Source organism: Lepus europaeus, chromosome 20, assembly GCF_033115175.1.
Source record: "Lepus europaeus isolate LE1 chromosome 20, mLepTim1.pri, whole genome shotgun sequence".
Classification (NCBI taxonomy): domain Eukaryota; kingdom Metazoa; phylum Chordata; class Mammalia; order Lagomorpha; family Leporidae; genus Lepus; species Lepus europaeus.
The window spans coordinates 41,854,974-41,869,180 of record NC_084846.1 but is presented as its reverse complement, the minus strand read 5'-3'; the positions used below and the strand labels follow the sequence as shown (position 1 = coordinate 41,869,180).

At 42.2% G+C, this 14,207-nt stretch overlaps 2 protein-coding genes across 4 annotated transcripts in view; one reads left to right on the top strand and one right to left on the bottom strand.

Moving 5' to 3' along the window:
• SUGCT (succinyl-CoA:glutarate-CoA transferase) overlaps nt 1-9,509 on the bottom strand; it is an 810,507-nt gene extending 800,998 nt beyond the window's left edge. For all 3 annotated transcript variants that reach the window (XM_062178190.1, XM_062178188.1, XM_062178189.1), the window contains exon 1: nt 9,396-9,509. In XM_062178190.1, the coding sequence (XP_062034174.1) occupies nt 9,396-9,495 (100 nt within the window). In that variant the 5' untranslated portion in view covers nt 9,496-9,509. The remainder of the gene's footprint in view (nt 1-9,395) is intronic.
• A 101-nt stretch (nt 9,510-9,610) lies between these two features.
• Nucleotides 9,611-12,153, top strand: MPLKIP (M-phase specific PLK1 interacting protein). The gene is made up of 2 exons (XM_062179134.1): nt 9,611-10,302; nt 11,640-12,153. The coding sequence occupies exons 1-2, from the start codon at nt 9,964-9,966 to the stop codon at nt 11,838-11,840; spliced, it is 540 nt and encodes a 179-aa protein (XP_062035118.1). The 5' UTR covers nt 9,611-9,963; the 3' UTR covers nt 11,841-12,153.
• Nucleotides 12,154-14,207: the final 2,054 nt, after the last annotated feature.

Below are 14,207 nucleotides of genomic sequence, written 5' to 3'. Positions count from 1 at the left end.
GATTCTCATTGTAAATAAGTGCAAGTCAATGGTCTTAGAATTCTATTACAACCCCCAAAAAGGTAGTGTGGAAGTGATGCTCATATGTGAGGCAATCACATTGTTTAGGGACAACCGGTGAATAATAGTTCAATGGATAATTCATAACTCAACCCCTAGTGACTTCCAATTTCTTAAAAATTGCTCCTCTGGGGGGAAAAAAAAAAGCTATCACTGTGAGGTTTGCAATTAAGCAGCTTTTGCAACTACTGAATTCTATTTTAATGAAGAACCAAGAAATTTACAGGAGGTATTGGACTAACGGGCCAGAAAACAGGGCTGTAAGCCCACTGTGAAGGCATGCCTCAACCAAAGTCTAGGTCACTGCTAATCTCAAATTACTCTGCTTTTCCACATTTCCCAGCTTCTCTTGCAGTTAGGCTAGGATCAAATGGCTGCTGTCTGGCCAATGAAACAAAGGCATAAGTATTATCCTAATTCTAGGCTTGATCCTTAAGGCCATCCCATGAAATCCCCCAGTCCTCTACTCTTGCAGACTACACGTTTCAAATAGTGTAGTTAAAAATATTCAAGAAAGATGCTTTTCTTGTATTGAGCAACTGCAATTCTGGGCTGATTAATACCACAGCGCAACTTAGCCTATCCAGACCAACAGAGATGCCAAGCATCACAGCCAATGACTACAAAGTGCATTTCAGGGTAGATTATTTCACTTTCCCTTTACAAGCAATCTCCAAACTGGAATGTGTGAAGACTTTCTAAGGGATACATGAATTATTTTAAAGAAACTAATTTCCAGGTCTTCCACTTCCATAAGTAGTTTTTCCTGCAGACTACAGGTAAGCCTTTCCTCAAGTAAGCCTTCTCCTGCTAAGCAAAAGAACATATTCCTCACACAGCCAAAATTTACGTAACTGACAAGAACTTACAAATATCAACTTAAAATAAACAATTGTTTTTCCAAAATATTTTAAGAGATATACCACTACTATCATTTGTCATTTAGAAAAGTGGAAAACAGTATTAACTTACAGACTTTACAAATCAATTTATAAACAATTCATAACCAAAATTAAGTCAGAAATAAAAACTTTTCCTTAGGTGTTCAGACTTCTTCCAGAGGCCATCCTAAAGACAGCTGTCCCAAAGATCAGAAGTGATTGAACCAAAACCTGGTGGAGAAAATGATAGATTAAGGAGCCAGCGCTATGGCTTAGCAGGTAAAGCCATTGCCTGCTGTGCCTGCATCCCATTTGAGCGCCAGTTCAAGTCCCAGCTGCTCCACTTCTGATCCAGCTCTCTGCTGTGGCCTGGGAAAGCAGTGTAAGATGGCCCAAGTCTTTGGGCTCCTGCACCCACGTGGGAGACCCAGAGGAAACTCTTGGCTCCTGGCTTCAGATCAGCTCAGCTTTGGCCGATGCAGCCATTTGGGGAGTGAACTAGCAGATGGAAGACCTCTCTCTCTCTGCTTCTCCTTCTCTCTGTGTGTAACTCTGCCTTTCAAATAAATAAATTAATTTAAAAAAAGAAAGAAAGAAAATGATAGGTTAAAACAACTGACTGTAAGACTGCTCACATCCCCAAGAGGTCCCTTAAAGCTTCTCATTATTGGTGATGTCGTTCTCCTCTGGCAGAAGACTGACCAAAGAGGAGATCTTTATGCAAATTAGAAAAAACAACCCTTCCAGGAGATATTTGGTAAAACAGTGCCTACTCTATGTTGATGAAACCGTTTCAAAGATACTTGTGGGGAACTATACTTATTACAGCAAAGAAGAAAAGGTACAGTATGAAATGCAACAAGGACCTTTTGACATAAAAATAAATAAATAAATAAAACCCTAAGCCCTATTTCACAGAACACTGAGGATACTTAACAAAGAGGAACACACGGTGGGGAAAGGGCAGCTTAGAAGAAACATGGCCTGGGAAAGCAGGAGGGCTATTCATATTTTTTTAAGATGTATTTATTTGACAGAAAGGGTGGCAGAGACAGAGAAACAGAGAGAGAAAGAGATCTTCCATCTGCTAGTTCACTCCCTAAGTAGCCTTAACAACCAGAGCTCCCAGCTGATGGCGTGGGAGAAGCAGCCAAAGATGGCCTGTTGGGCCTCTGCCACCCATGTGGGAGACTTAGATGAAGTTCCTGGCTCCTGGGTTCATCCTGGCCCAGCCTCAGCTGTTGTGGCCGTATGAGGAATTAATCAGTGACGGAAGATCTCTGCCTCTCCCTCTCAGTTTCTGTAGCTCTAACTTTCAAATAAATAAATAAATCTTTTTAAAAAAAAAAAAAGATGGTCCAACAACAGCAGCCTGAGGCTTGTCACATTAACTCTTTTTCTGTACAGGAATCAAGTTGTCCTACTTTCAAATTACATTAAAATTCATTTATAGTTGATTTCCCATTAAAAAACTTTTATTTTAAACTATCTAAGGGGGGCCAGTGCTGTGGTGCAGCAGGTTAATGCCCTGGCCTGAAGCACCGGCATCCCATATGGCGTCAGTTCTAGTCCCACTGCTGCTCCACTTCCGATCCAGCTCTCTGCTATGGCCTGGGAAAGCAGTAGAAGACGGCCCAAGTCGAAGTTCCTGGCTCCTGGCTCCTGGCTCCTGGCTCCTGGCTGCTGGCTGCTGGCTCCAGGCTTCAGACTGGCGCAGCTCTGGCCGTTGCAGCCAATCGGGGAGTGAGCCAGCGGATGGAAGACCTCTCTCTGTGTCTCTCCTTCTCTCTCTGTGGAACTCTGACATTCAAATAAATAAATAATTCTTTAAAAAAAATAAATAAACTATCTGAGGTTTCTTTTTCCCATCTAAACATTAAGTAGGTGCTTCTTGGACAAAAGATTAGCATTTTTTCTCGGTTTCTATTCTCCACATTTCACATTTTCTACAAAAAGTGTTCTTAGTTCATTTTCTAGTACTATGACAAAACACAACAAACTAGAGAATTTATTAAGAAAAAAGAGAATTGTTTCTCATTGTTCTGGAGGCTGGGAAGTACAAGAATATGGTGCCTATATATATATATATATAGGCACCATTTTTTTGTGTATATATATATACACATATATATGTATATATATATAAAGCCAGGGTCTTCATGTTGCATTGTCCCATGGTGCAAAATGAAAGTGCTGGAGGATCAAAGCAAGAGAAAGCCAAGTAATTTGTTTTTATTGTAACCCACTCTTGATATAATTAACCTACTGATGTAATAATGGCCTTAAACCAGCATGAGGGCAAAGCACTCATGACCTAAACACCACTTAAAAGTCCCCATCTCCTAATACCATTACAAAGGCAATGAAATTTCAACATGAGTTTTTGGAAGAGATATTCAAACCACAGACAGTGTGTATCATTTTTATAATTGGGATAATACAAAGATGCAGAGTCTAATGATATTAAATTTTTTATTCATATTAAAACAAATTTTAGACTGTGTATCTGGAAAGCAATATTTAAATTTTCATATTTTTCTTCCCATATAAGTCTGTCACATTTTTATTATTTTTGGTGAAAATTTTTAAAGTATGAGTTAATGTATTAGTAACTATGATATACCTGGGTGAACATTAATCTACAACAGAGGAATACTGGTACTAGTCTACAAAAGAGGTGGGGAACCTTTTTTCAGACAAGAGCAAAATGGATTTCTATAACAACATCCTCTGACCATAAAAAACTATCAAGTTAAAAATTAGCCTGCTATAGATTTATTGAAATTTGAGTCCCACCTGTGGATGCCTTCTCAAGGTCAGACCAAATTATTTCGCAGGCCTTATGTGGCCCATGGGTCAGACATCTACACAAAGAAAGGACATAAAAAATATTTCACCTGTGCTTGACTCTCATGCATACTTAGAAATGAAAAGATCAAACTTTAATGAAGTAGTAGAAGTTGACTGTCAGAGACTCTTAAAAACAGGCTCCTTCTACTTCTTGCACTTTTTAACATTTATTATTTATTTATTTGAAAGTCAGAGTTACAGAGACAGAGGGAGAGACAGATAGAGACAGACAGCCCTTCCATCTACTGGCTCACTCCCCAGATAGCCGCAATGGCCAGCCAGCACTGGGCTGGACCAAAGACAGGAGCTAGGAGCTTCTTCTGGGTGTCCCACATGGGTGGCAAGGGCCCAACCACTTGGGCCATCTTCTGCTGTTTTTCCTAGGCCATTAGCAGAGCGTTGGATCAGAAGTACAGCAATTGGGACACAAAACAGTGCTAATGTAGGAAGCCAGTATCACAGGCAGCAGCTTTACCCACTAGATCACAATGCAGCCCCAAATTCTTGCTTTTTCAATGAAAATATTACTTTGGAAAGTAAATAAATGTCTCCAGGGGAAAGATACACTTCTCTGGATTTACAGTCTTGGAATATCTCCAGGATTTGTGTTTTATACTCCTTTAAATATAAACATGCACCTCCTTGAAGTTCTCTATCTATTCAGTCATACTTTAACTTCCACTTGTCCTTTAACCCAGGTTCTAAGGTTGGTTTTGTTTTTAATTTAGAAAGCCCTGACAATGCATAAACATGAAAATATTTACTTCCTAAATCACCAAATATTACCAATGTGATATCTGCAACACTGGATAATACCTGACACCTACCTAAAACAGTAGCTTGAAAATCACTTCTGTAGAGCCCTGGAATTTCTTAAAGTAGACTTAGGAGCCTTGTTGGTGGTAGAGGGGAAAGGTAGTTAAAGTAAGGGTACAGAGGGATTAAGGCTCTAAGATCCCAAATCTGCTCTTATATATTAGGCTTCCAAGTATGACTCTTTGAAGGTAAGGCTCTACAACAAAATAAAAACAATAACATTGAAACCCACTGAAAAAAACAAATACCAAAAACATAATAGATAACGTGAATAAGTAAAGATTCCTAGCCTTATAGAAATAGAAAAAGTTCCATTTACATTTATACTTAGGTTTCTTTGGGTTGGTATGCTTGGCAGTGTGGCGCAGCAGATTAAAGTCCTGGTCTGAAGCGCCTGCATCCCATATGGGCGCCGGTTCAAGACTCGGCTGCTCCACTTCCAATCCAGCTCTCTGCTATTGCCTGGGAAAGCAGTAGAAGATGGCCCAAGTCCTTGGGCCCCTGCACACACGTAGGAGACCTGGAAGAAGCTCCTGGCTCCTGGCTTCGGATCAGCATAGCCAGCCATTGCAGCCATATGGGGAGTGAACCAGTAGATGGAAGGCCTCTCTCTCTGTCTCTACTTCTCTCTGTAACTCAGTCTTTCAAATAAATAAAAAATAAATCTTTAAAAAAATATACAGAACTTCTGAAACATGACACCATCACAAAATTAGTCATTTCTGGGGCTTCCCATGTAACTCACAGGTATGCAAGAAGTTTCTTGATGTTCTGTCTGCTGATGCCCCTGTATACAATGCTACTTAAAGACAGCACCTTGCCAATCATAATGTCTCTGCATTTAAGAACTGCCTTACTAAGGATCCTGTCTTCTAATGCTGGTCCTCCCTAAACAGTGCTTTCTACCAAAACCATATCTATTACAAAAACCCATCACCCTAGTTCTTCACTTTTCTGCCTTTAGGTAGATTGGTTTGATGATAATAAAAGGTGAGAATCGGGGCCACTGCCGTGGCTCACTTGGTTAATCCTCCACCTGCGGAGCCAGCATCCCATATGGGAGCCAGTTCTAGTCCTCTTCCAGTCCAGCTCTCTGCTGTGGCCCGGGAAGGCAGTGGAGGATGGCCCAAGTGTTTGGGCCCCTACACCCGCATGGGAGACCAGGAGGAAGCACCTGGCTCCTGGCTTTGGATCGGCATAGCTCCAGCCGTAGCAGCCATTTGGGGGGTGAACCAATGGAAGGAAAACCTTTCTCTCTGTCTCTCTCTCTCTCACTGTCTAACTCTATCTGTCAAATAAAAAAAAAAAAGTGTGAGAATCACTGCCCATGAGGACACCTTCAAAAGCTCATGGGAAATGGGCAGGCAGTGGTACAGTCATTATCAGCCCATGGGGGATGCCCACATTCCATATCACACTGCCTGGATTTGAGTGCCAGCTCCACTTCCAATTCAAATTCCAGCTTCCTGCTACTGCATACCCTGAGAGGCAGCAATAGCTCAAATATTTCAGTCCCTGTCACCTTAGTGAGACACCTGGATTGAGTTCCTGGCTCCTGGCTTCAACCTAGCCTAGCCTTGGCTGTTGTGGGCATTTGGGGAATGAACTAGCAGATGGAAGATCTCTCTCTCTCTCTGTGTATCTCTGTCTCTCTGCCTTTCTAATTAATTAAGTAACTGGGGAAAAAAGTCCTACCATTCCCCTCATCTCTCTTCCCCTGTACTCACCACCACATACAAAAAAATTCAAAACAAACAGATGTTTAGTGATCTTAAGTCCACCAGTTCAGGCAGCCAAAATGCAATTCCCAGGCTAGAGTCTGGGAAGATCCTTGGTACATTTTATAAAATTCAAATATTTAAGGTCATACATAAATATCTTTGAATCTAAAATGAGCCACACAGCACTACTTTGAACATATTTACCTATCGTAATTTTAAAGGATGAACTGATAGTGAATTCATATTTCTTAGGGGAAAAAACTGCCTAGGATTCAGGAAATTCTGATCCAATCTCCACTTGCTATGTGAACTTAAGTCATTTAACTTCTGTTGGTCAATTTCTCATCATTAAAAAAGAAAGTGGGAGCAAGTATTTAGCCTAGTAGTTAAGATGCCCAAATCCCAGATTGTAGTGTCAGCATTTGATTCCAGGCTCCAGTTCCTGAGTACAGCTTCCTGCTAGTGCAGACTGAGAGACGGCAGTGATGGCTCAAGTAACTGGGTTCCTACCACCCACATGGGAGCCTGAGTTGTGTTGCGGGCTTCAGCCCTGGGCCAGCCTGGAATATTGTGGGTATTTGAGAACTGAATCAGATTTCGAGCTCGCTCTGTCTGTTTTTGTCCCTGTCTCAAAATAAATAATATTTTTTTGAATTGAAAGAAGAAAGGAAAGTGACCTGGTTTCAGAAGTAAAACATATAAATCTGGAGTGGGGCCAGTACTGTGGCACAGAAGCGCCAGCATCCCATGTAGGCACCGGTTCTAGGCCCGGTTGCTCCTCTTCTGATCCAGCTCTCTGCTGTGGCCTGGGATAGCAGTAGAGGATGGCCCAAGTGCTTGGGCCCGTGTACCCGCGTGGGAGACCCAAAAGAAGCTCCTAGCTCAGCTCCGGCCGTTGCAGCCATCTGTGGAGTGAACCAGCCAATGGAAGACCTCTCTCTCTGTCTCTACCTCTCTCTGTAGCTCTTTCGAATAAATAAAATAAATCTTTTAAAAAAAAAACAAATAAATCTGGAGTTTCATATAATTATTAATAATTCACCCTTCATCACTGACACACAGAAACAACCTGTCAAAAATTTTCCACTGTATTCCTTCCCCTGTCCCGTTTCTAATGCAAGTTCCTATGCATAGTAGACAGCTATACACCACAAGGAAAAGCATTCTGAAGTGTAAGTCAAGGAAGACAATTTATAGCACCTCACTGAGCACACTATGATCCAATATTTTGCATGTTTTGGACAGTTACAGAAGTGAACAAAGGTAATTTTTGTCCCTGCCATCCTCACTTCTCTACCTCCTCTCCAAAGTAGATTGGTTGAAGGGAACAAAAGGTGAGAATCATTGCCCATTAGGACATTTCCAACAATTGGCTGAAAATGGAATTAAGGCCAGCGCCGCGGCTCACTAGGCTAATCCTCTGCCTTGCGGCACCGGCACACAGAGTTCTAGTCCCGGTCGGGGCACCGGATTCTGTCCCGGTTGCCCCTCTTCCAGGCCAGCTCTCTGCTGTGGCCAGGGAGTGCAGTGGAGGATGGCCCAAGTGCTTGGGCCCTGCACCCGCATGGGAGACCAGAAGTACCTGGCTCCTGGCTTCGGATCAGCGAGATGCACCGGCCGCAACAGCCATTGGAGGGTGAACCAACGGCAAAAAGGAAGACCTTTCTCTCTGTCTCTCTTCTCTCTCTCTCACTATCCACTCTGCCTGTCAAAAAAAAAAAAAATGGAATTAAAAGATAAGCTTATTTTCATACAGAAAAAATTTTGAAATCCATGCACAGGTTTTTCATAGTATACGTTTTTTATGAACTTTTTGATGACTTGCTGAATGCATGGATTTGAAAAAAAATGGACAAAAATAAACTTTTAATTCCATTTTCCATAAACTTTGTATTACTGTACATGACATATGTAACCCTTTCACTCATTCAATAAATATCCGAGTACCCAATTGCCAGGCATTAAGCTAAACATCAAAGACAATATTCTAATTTTTGACTGGGGCAGAACTATATAATAAAGCGGACAGGCTGGTGTCTTTACTCCTTAACTGCATCACTAAGTCTTGATGGGATTACTCTGCTTTGACATTGCAAGTCGAATCCACGGTAGAAAAGAACAGTGGCAAACTTAATTCTCCCAGAATAAACCAATCAAAAAACCTGTGTTTCCATTCATCAAGGAGAACGGAAGCTGAGAAGATGTCAACACTCTTCAGCTGAGCATATCACAGAACTTGTTTACAGCACACAGGGAGCAGAGGCAGCTGCTGGAGGGTGTAGACTTAAGGAAAACCACAGGTCTGGACTTCCCGGTAGGCTATGATTTAATGAGTCCTACACGTCTTTAGGATTCTGTATCCTACAAACTGATTTCCGGATTCATGGTAGACTATCATTCCCAAATTCTGAGAGGGTAGAGAAAACTCTAGAAAACCAGTAAATCTAAATTTCATCCTCTAAATATAATTCAGGGACAGATACCTGGTACTACGACGTCTTTTATTAAACAGGAGATATCATTCTTGAATTGTCACTTTTCTTAAAAATTCACAAAACAAAAATTTCAAGAATTTTGGCCATATTTTGCTATTTTATAAAGATAAATCGGTGCCTCTGTTCCTAACCCCCTCCTTAACCCACTTCCACTGAACAAGAACTGAAAGGAAAGGGGTAAAGTCCAGTACTTGTTAGCACAGCTTCGCCCCTAAGTCCTTCCAAGCAGCAGGCTGAAGTCCTTTCTGAAATGCAGCCCGGTGCTCAGGTTTAAAGTTAATGTCAACTTGGAAGAGTGCAGAGGCGCGCGCCAAGGGTCCCCGCGTTGGGGCCGGACTAGCTCGGACGAGCCTGGCCTGGGCCGCGGGCGCCGGGCACAGCGACCACCAGGCGGCCAGAAAGCTGGGCGAGTCTGGCCGCGGGGCCACAGAGCCAGGGCACCGGGAGGCGAGAAAAGCCAACCTGTGGGCTTCGGGGCAACATCACCACAGCGCGGGCTCTGTCCGGACGCCCCAAGAGGGAAGCTGGGGCAGGGGTCCCTGTCGCCGCCCGGACCGAGAGTCGGAGTGTACCTGACTGCGGGCGGCCGGTCCACAGCCCCCGCCCGCCGCCCTGGCCGGACAGGAGGCGGGTTCTCAGCAGAACCACCACCCTTGCCAGCTTCGCCAGCATCGCGCTCCTCTCAGCGTCTGCCCGGTGTGAGAGAACCCGGCGCGGCGCCTTCTGCCGCCACTGGGGGCGCTCGCGGGCTCCTCCGATCCCGCCCCACTCTGAGCGGTACGGGGCGGAGCCGAGCGCGCCCAGCCTCGGGTTACCGCCCTGGTGGTGGCCTCGCTTGTCAGTCCGACCAAGAACCGCCGGACTGAACAGCCTAAAGGAAAGGGGTGGAGTATTGGCTCTTCCTTTATCTTTTTTCTTCCTTTCGCCTTCACTTAAAGTCCGCTCAATCTCCCCTTAACTCAGTGACTTATTTAGGACGCCAGTCCCTTGCGGAACCTTTCGATGCCGGAACCAATGTGTTGCAGCGCGCTGCCGACAGGCGAACTGTTTTGGTGAAGGACGACCAGTTCTCAGAGGAGGGTCGACTGGTGCAGTTCCGGTGGGAAAGCGCGGCAGCGAAGTGTTCGGCTTCAGCTCGATATGAACAGACAGAATTTTCGACCCCCGACTCCTCCTTATCCCGGTCCGGGTGTCGGAAGTTGGGGTAGCGGGAGCAGCTTCCGGGGTACTCCGGGCGGTGGCGGACCGCGGCCGCCCTCCCCTCGGGACGGGTACGGGAGCCCGCACCACACGCCGCCGTACGGGCCCCGATCTAGGCCTTACGGGAGCGGCCACTCTCCGCGACACGGCGGCAGCTTCTCGGGGGGCCGATTCGGGTCTCCGTCTCCCGGCGGCTACCCTGGCTCCTACTCCAAGTCCCCCGCGGGGTCCCAGCAGCAATTCGGCTACTCCCCAGGGCAGCAGCAGACCCACCCCCAGGTAATAATAGCCAGCGTTTGCCGAGCTCTTGCTGTATGGCAGGCCTGGTACTGATAATCCCTTTACGTGAGCTATTTTTCTTTACTCCTCTATGAGGTGAGATACTATTGTTTACCCTATTTTTCAGATGAGTAAACTGAGGCTTAAAGTTGTTGTCTTAAGATTATCCTAAAATGTGGCAAAATCGTACGTCCTGTTGTATTTAACCAGTACACTGCCACTCAGAGACACAGGTTGTCCTAATTCTCCATTTCCTCTCCCTGTCTGAGGCCCTTACCAGTTTATGTCACTGAATTAGTCTAGTCTCCTGTGCTCAGTTAAAAAACGTGGATACCTAGGATATAGTCTCTCCTAGTTTCAGATTGCTGCCATCTTCCTGCAGCAGCCCCCGTTTCTTTTTTCTTCTCTACCTGTATTTATTTATATATTTTTCGAGCTACTCTGGCTTCTGTTCCAAGTTCTCTCTCAAGGGAAAATCGGTGGTGGTGGAAGTTTTCCATCTGTGTGCAAGAAAAGATGGGTCCAGGATTTCCTCATATGCAATTTGTGTCCACTTGGTGTTTTCCAACTTTATGTCTGCTGACCCAACCCTGTCTCTTTGAGCCTGGAGCTAAGAATATAGAAAATTTTCATGGGGCAGGCCTTTGGCAGAGCAATTCAGTAGCCACGTGGTGCATCCATATATCGTACAGAGTGCCTCAACCATGGAGCTTCCTGTTAATACCGGCCCTGAGACGCAGCAGTGATGACTCCAGTACTTGGGCCCCTACTACTCAACGTGGGAAAACCTGAGTCCCTGTCTTTTGACTTAAGCTGGGCCCAGCCCTGCTGTAGGCATCTGGGAAGTTAACCAGCAGATGATTCAGTCTCATTATTTCTGTCTCTGTCTCTCTCTGCCTTTCAAATTGAATAAAAATAAATTTTAAGAAATTTTTTAAAATATTTTTTCATGGAAGATTCAGGAGACTTTAAAGCTATAGGGGTTTAAAATTAAATTTTTTCAAGGAAAAAACTGGAAATTTTAAGGAAAGACTGAATATAGTTAATGTATCCCATAATCCTTGTGCTTGATTTCATCACCTCTTGTATTTAATACTTGCAGAGTTACTAAATTAGAAACCTGAAAGTACTTGAAATGATAGTGGGCACTGAGATTATTAAATTGACTTAGATACTTTTTAAAGACACTGGATTGAAGGAAATATGTACTTTGCAGTTGAACATATTTGGTTTCAAGTCACAATGTGATCCCCACTAGCCTTTCACTAAAGGGAAAAGCACCAGTTATTTCTGCTAAATGTTTTTTTTTTTTTTAACTGATGATTTTTTTTCTAAAGGGTTCTCCAAGGACATCTACACCATTTGGATCAGGGCGTGGTAGAGAAAAAAGAATGTCTAATGACTTGGAAAATTATTTCAAGCCTTCAATGCTTGAAGACCCTTGGGCTGGCCTAGAACCAGTATCTGTAGTGGATATAAGCCATCAGTACAGCAATACTCAAACATTCACAGGCAAAAAAGGAAGATACTTTTGTTAATATTTGTGAAATTCATCTGGAAGCTTCAAGTGTCAGGAACATCTTGGACAAAACTTTTACTTGTGTAATTAAGTTGAACCCAATGATGATGACTTTGAATAACTAGAGCCTTCTTGATATTTTTCATCATATCAAGCATTATTGGTATTAGAGCAGAAGACAGGATAATTTTCAGTATTTAGCTCTCTGGAAGTATCTACCACATTTTAGAAGATTTACAGTTTCCGTATACTTAATATTCCTGGTTAAATAATGGACATTTGTCTTTTAATGTTTTTCCAGTGTTTCAAAATAAAATATTTTGTATTTCTAACTGTATTGTGGTTTTGTGATTAAAAAAAGTGAATTATTAAGTAAAACTTTGTAACCACCTAGACTTTGTAGGTTAATGTTTTGTAAACTATCTTGAAAATGAAGTAGATAAACCATCTTTTGATCTATAGACAGTTCTATATTTGATCACAGGGAAAGAGGAAGAGAATAGCAGTTCTTTACATATTCATTGTAACATTGTCCTACACACCTATTTTATGGAATGCTTTTGTAAAAATGCATTGAAACTCGATTTTGAAGTCACCAAAACCTACTTAAGCGTAAGTTTATATTCACTTAACTGAAAAAGGCAAACATAGACTGTGCATATCTGGATCAAAATGTTGTCTAAACTTTTGTGCCCCATAGCATATTCTCAACATGGTGAAGTCATTTTCTCCTCAAGCCAGAGGAGATGGCAACCAGCCTTCTCAAATGACTTCATTGAATAAAGAATATCTTTCAATTCCATTATTCCATGAGAAAACAAATTGACCATGCTTTAGATCATGTTTCTGTGTTCTTAAGCCAAATAACTATGACCAAGGAAGTGAGACCTTCCTTGTTTGAATCAAACTCACTCCTATAATGAGATAGGGTTCTTTGATCTTTAACCCCCACAGTACCTACCTGGAGTAGAGAAGTAGGTATCCAAAAAGAGAGGTTGCTGTGTAAGTGTACCTACAGTAATGGATATTAAAACATATGAAGGAAATTTTCCCCATCTATTGAAACAAAATCAAGTCTTCTTTGTTAGCTCTTTAGATGCAAAGATAGAGCTAATTGAAGTTTTGTTTCCATATTCCCAAAAAGGAACATTTAAAAATGAGCCATATCCAATTCTAATTTGTTTGTAAGGTCTTTCAGAGGCAAAGAAGGTAAGACTGGAAATATTTTTAGATGAATAAAAGTACGAGCCAAGACTTTGAAAACTGTATTTCTGCCAAGTTCTAGATGGACCTGTGTACTTTATGCCTCAGTTTTCTCATATGTAAAATAAGAAAATTAATAGTACCTGTGTCATAGAGGTGTTAGGTTTGAGGTTTAAATGGGTTTATAGTACCTGGCATTTAGTAAGTACTCAGTAAGTGATAGTTATTATTTTGTCTCGTTTACCCCTATGTCTTCAGTTTTTAGGATAGTGCCTGCAAAATGGTAGGTACTTAAATATTAGATGAATTTTAACTACTATATTGTTTGGCCTACTTCCTGTATATGAAAGAGATACAGTAATTTTTCCCCACTATTTTAAAGAAAAAGTCCTTATTTCCTAACATCTTGTCCTTCCAGATGTGTTGCAACCATGATGTATGATGAAAATTAGAGCAAGTAGGATAATTTCTAAGGTACCTTTCATTGAACTTTGTAGGTAAAAAATACTATCTTTAGGAAGCGGCACTTGGAAATAATTATTAAACCTTTTGAAGATCATTTTGGTATTGGCAGATGAGTAATTTGGAAGGGTTTTGTGCCAATGTATATATTTGAGACATTCAAAGTATAGCTCCTAGTGGTTTGTATGTGTTTTATTTCATTACTGTACTTTATAATATGAAATAAAGGTAGGACTTCTTTCTTGTCACAGGAGTTTAGCATAGCAGGTGAGATGTTAACATCCATGTCAGATTACCGAGGTTGGATAACTGGCTTTGCTCCTGGCTCCAGCTTCCTGCTAAGGTGGACCCTGGGAGTCAGCAGTGATAACTCAAGGAAGTGAAGCCTGCCACCCTCATAGGAGTCCTAGATCGCATTCCTGACTCCCAGTTCTAGCCCAGGCCCCAGTCATCTAGTACTTTTTGAAAATAAATTTGCAAATAGGAGCTCTTCCCTGCCTTTTCTTTCTGTTAATTGGTTTGATTATGTTATTACTCTATTTTTGTTTAGTGAAAGGAATTGATAATCCTTTAAAATGCTTTGGTGGAATTTTTTTTTTCCTCCATCAATATGCTAAACAACTTGTGGGGAAAATTTATGACTAAGTATCCATCTTAAAATTAAGATGATTAAAGAATTGAAGTATAATCTGTAGTAGAGTTTTCAGATAGAGTGTGCATT

Excerpts from the sequence above, each read along its gene's own strand:
- MPLKIP (XM_062179134.1), top strand. The coding sequence starts at position 9,964 with ATGAACAGACAGAATTTTCGACCCCCGACTCCTCCTTATCCCGGTCCG. Across the intron at positions 10,303-11,639 it reads AGCAGCAGACCCACCCCCAG|GGTTCTCCAAGGACATCTAC; the intron begins GTAATAATAGCC and ends TTTTTTCTAAAG.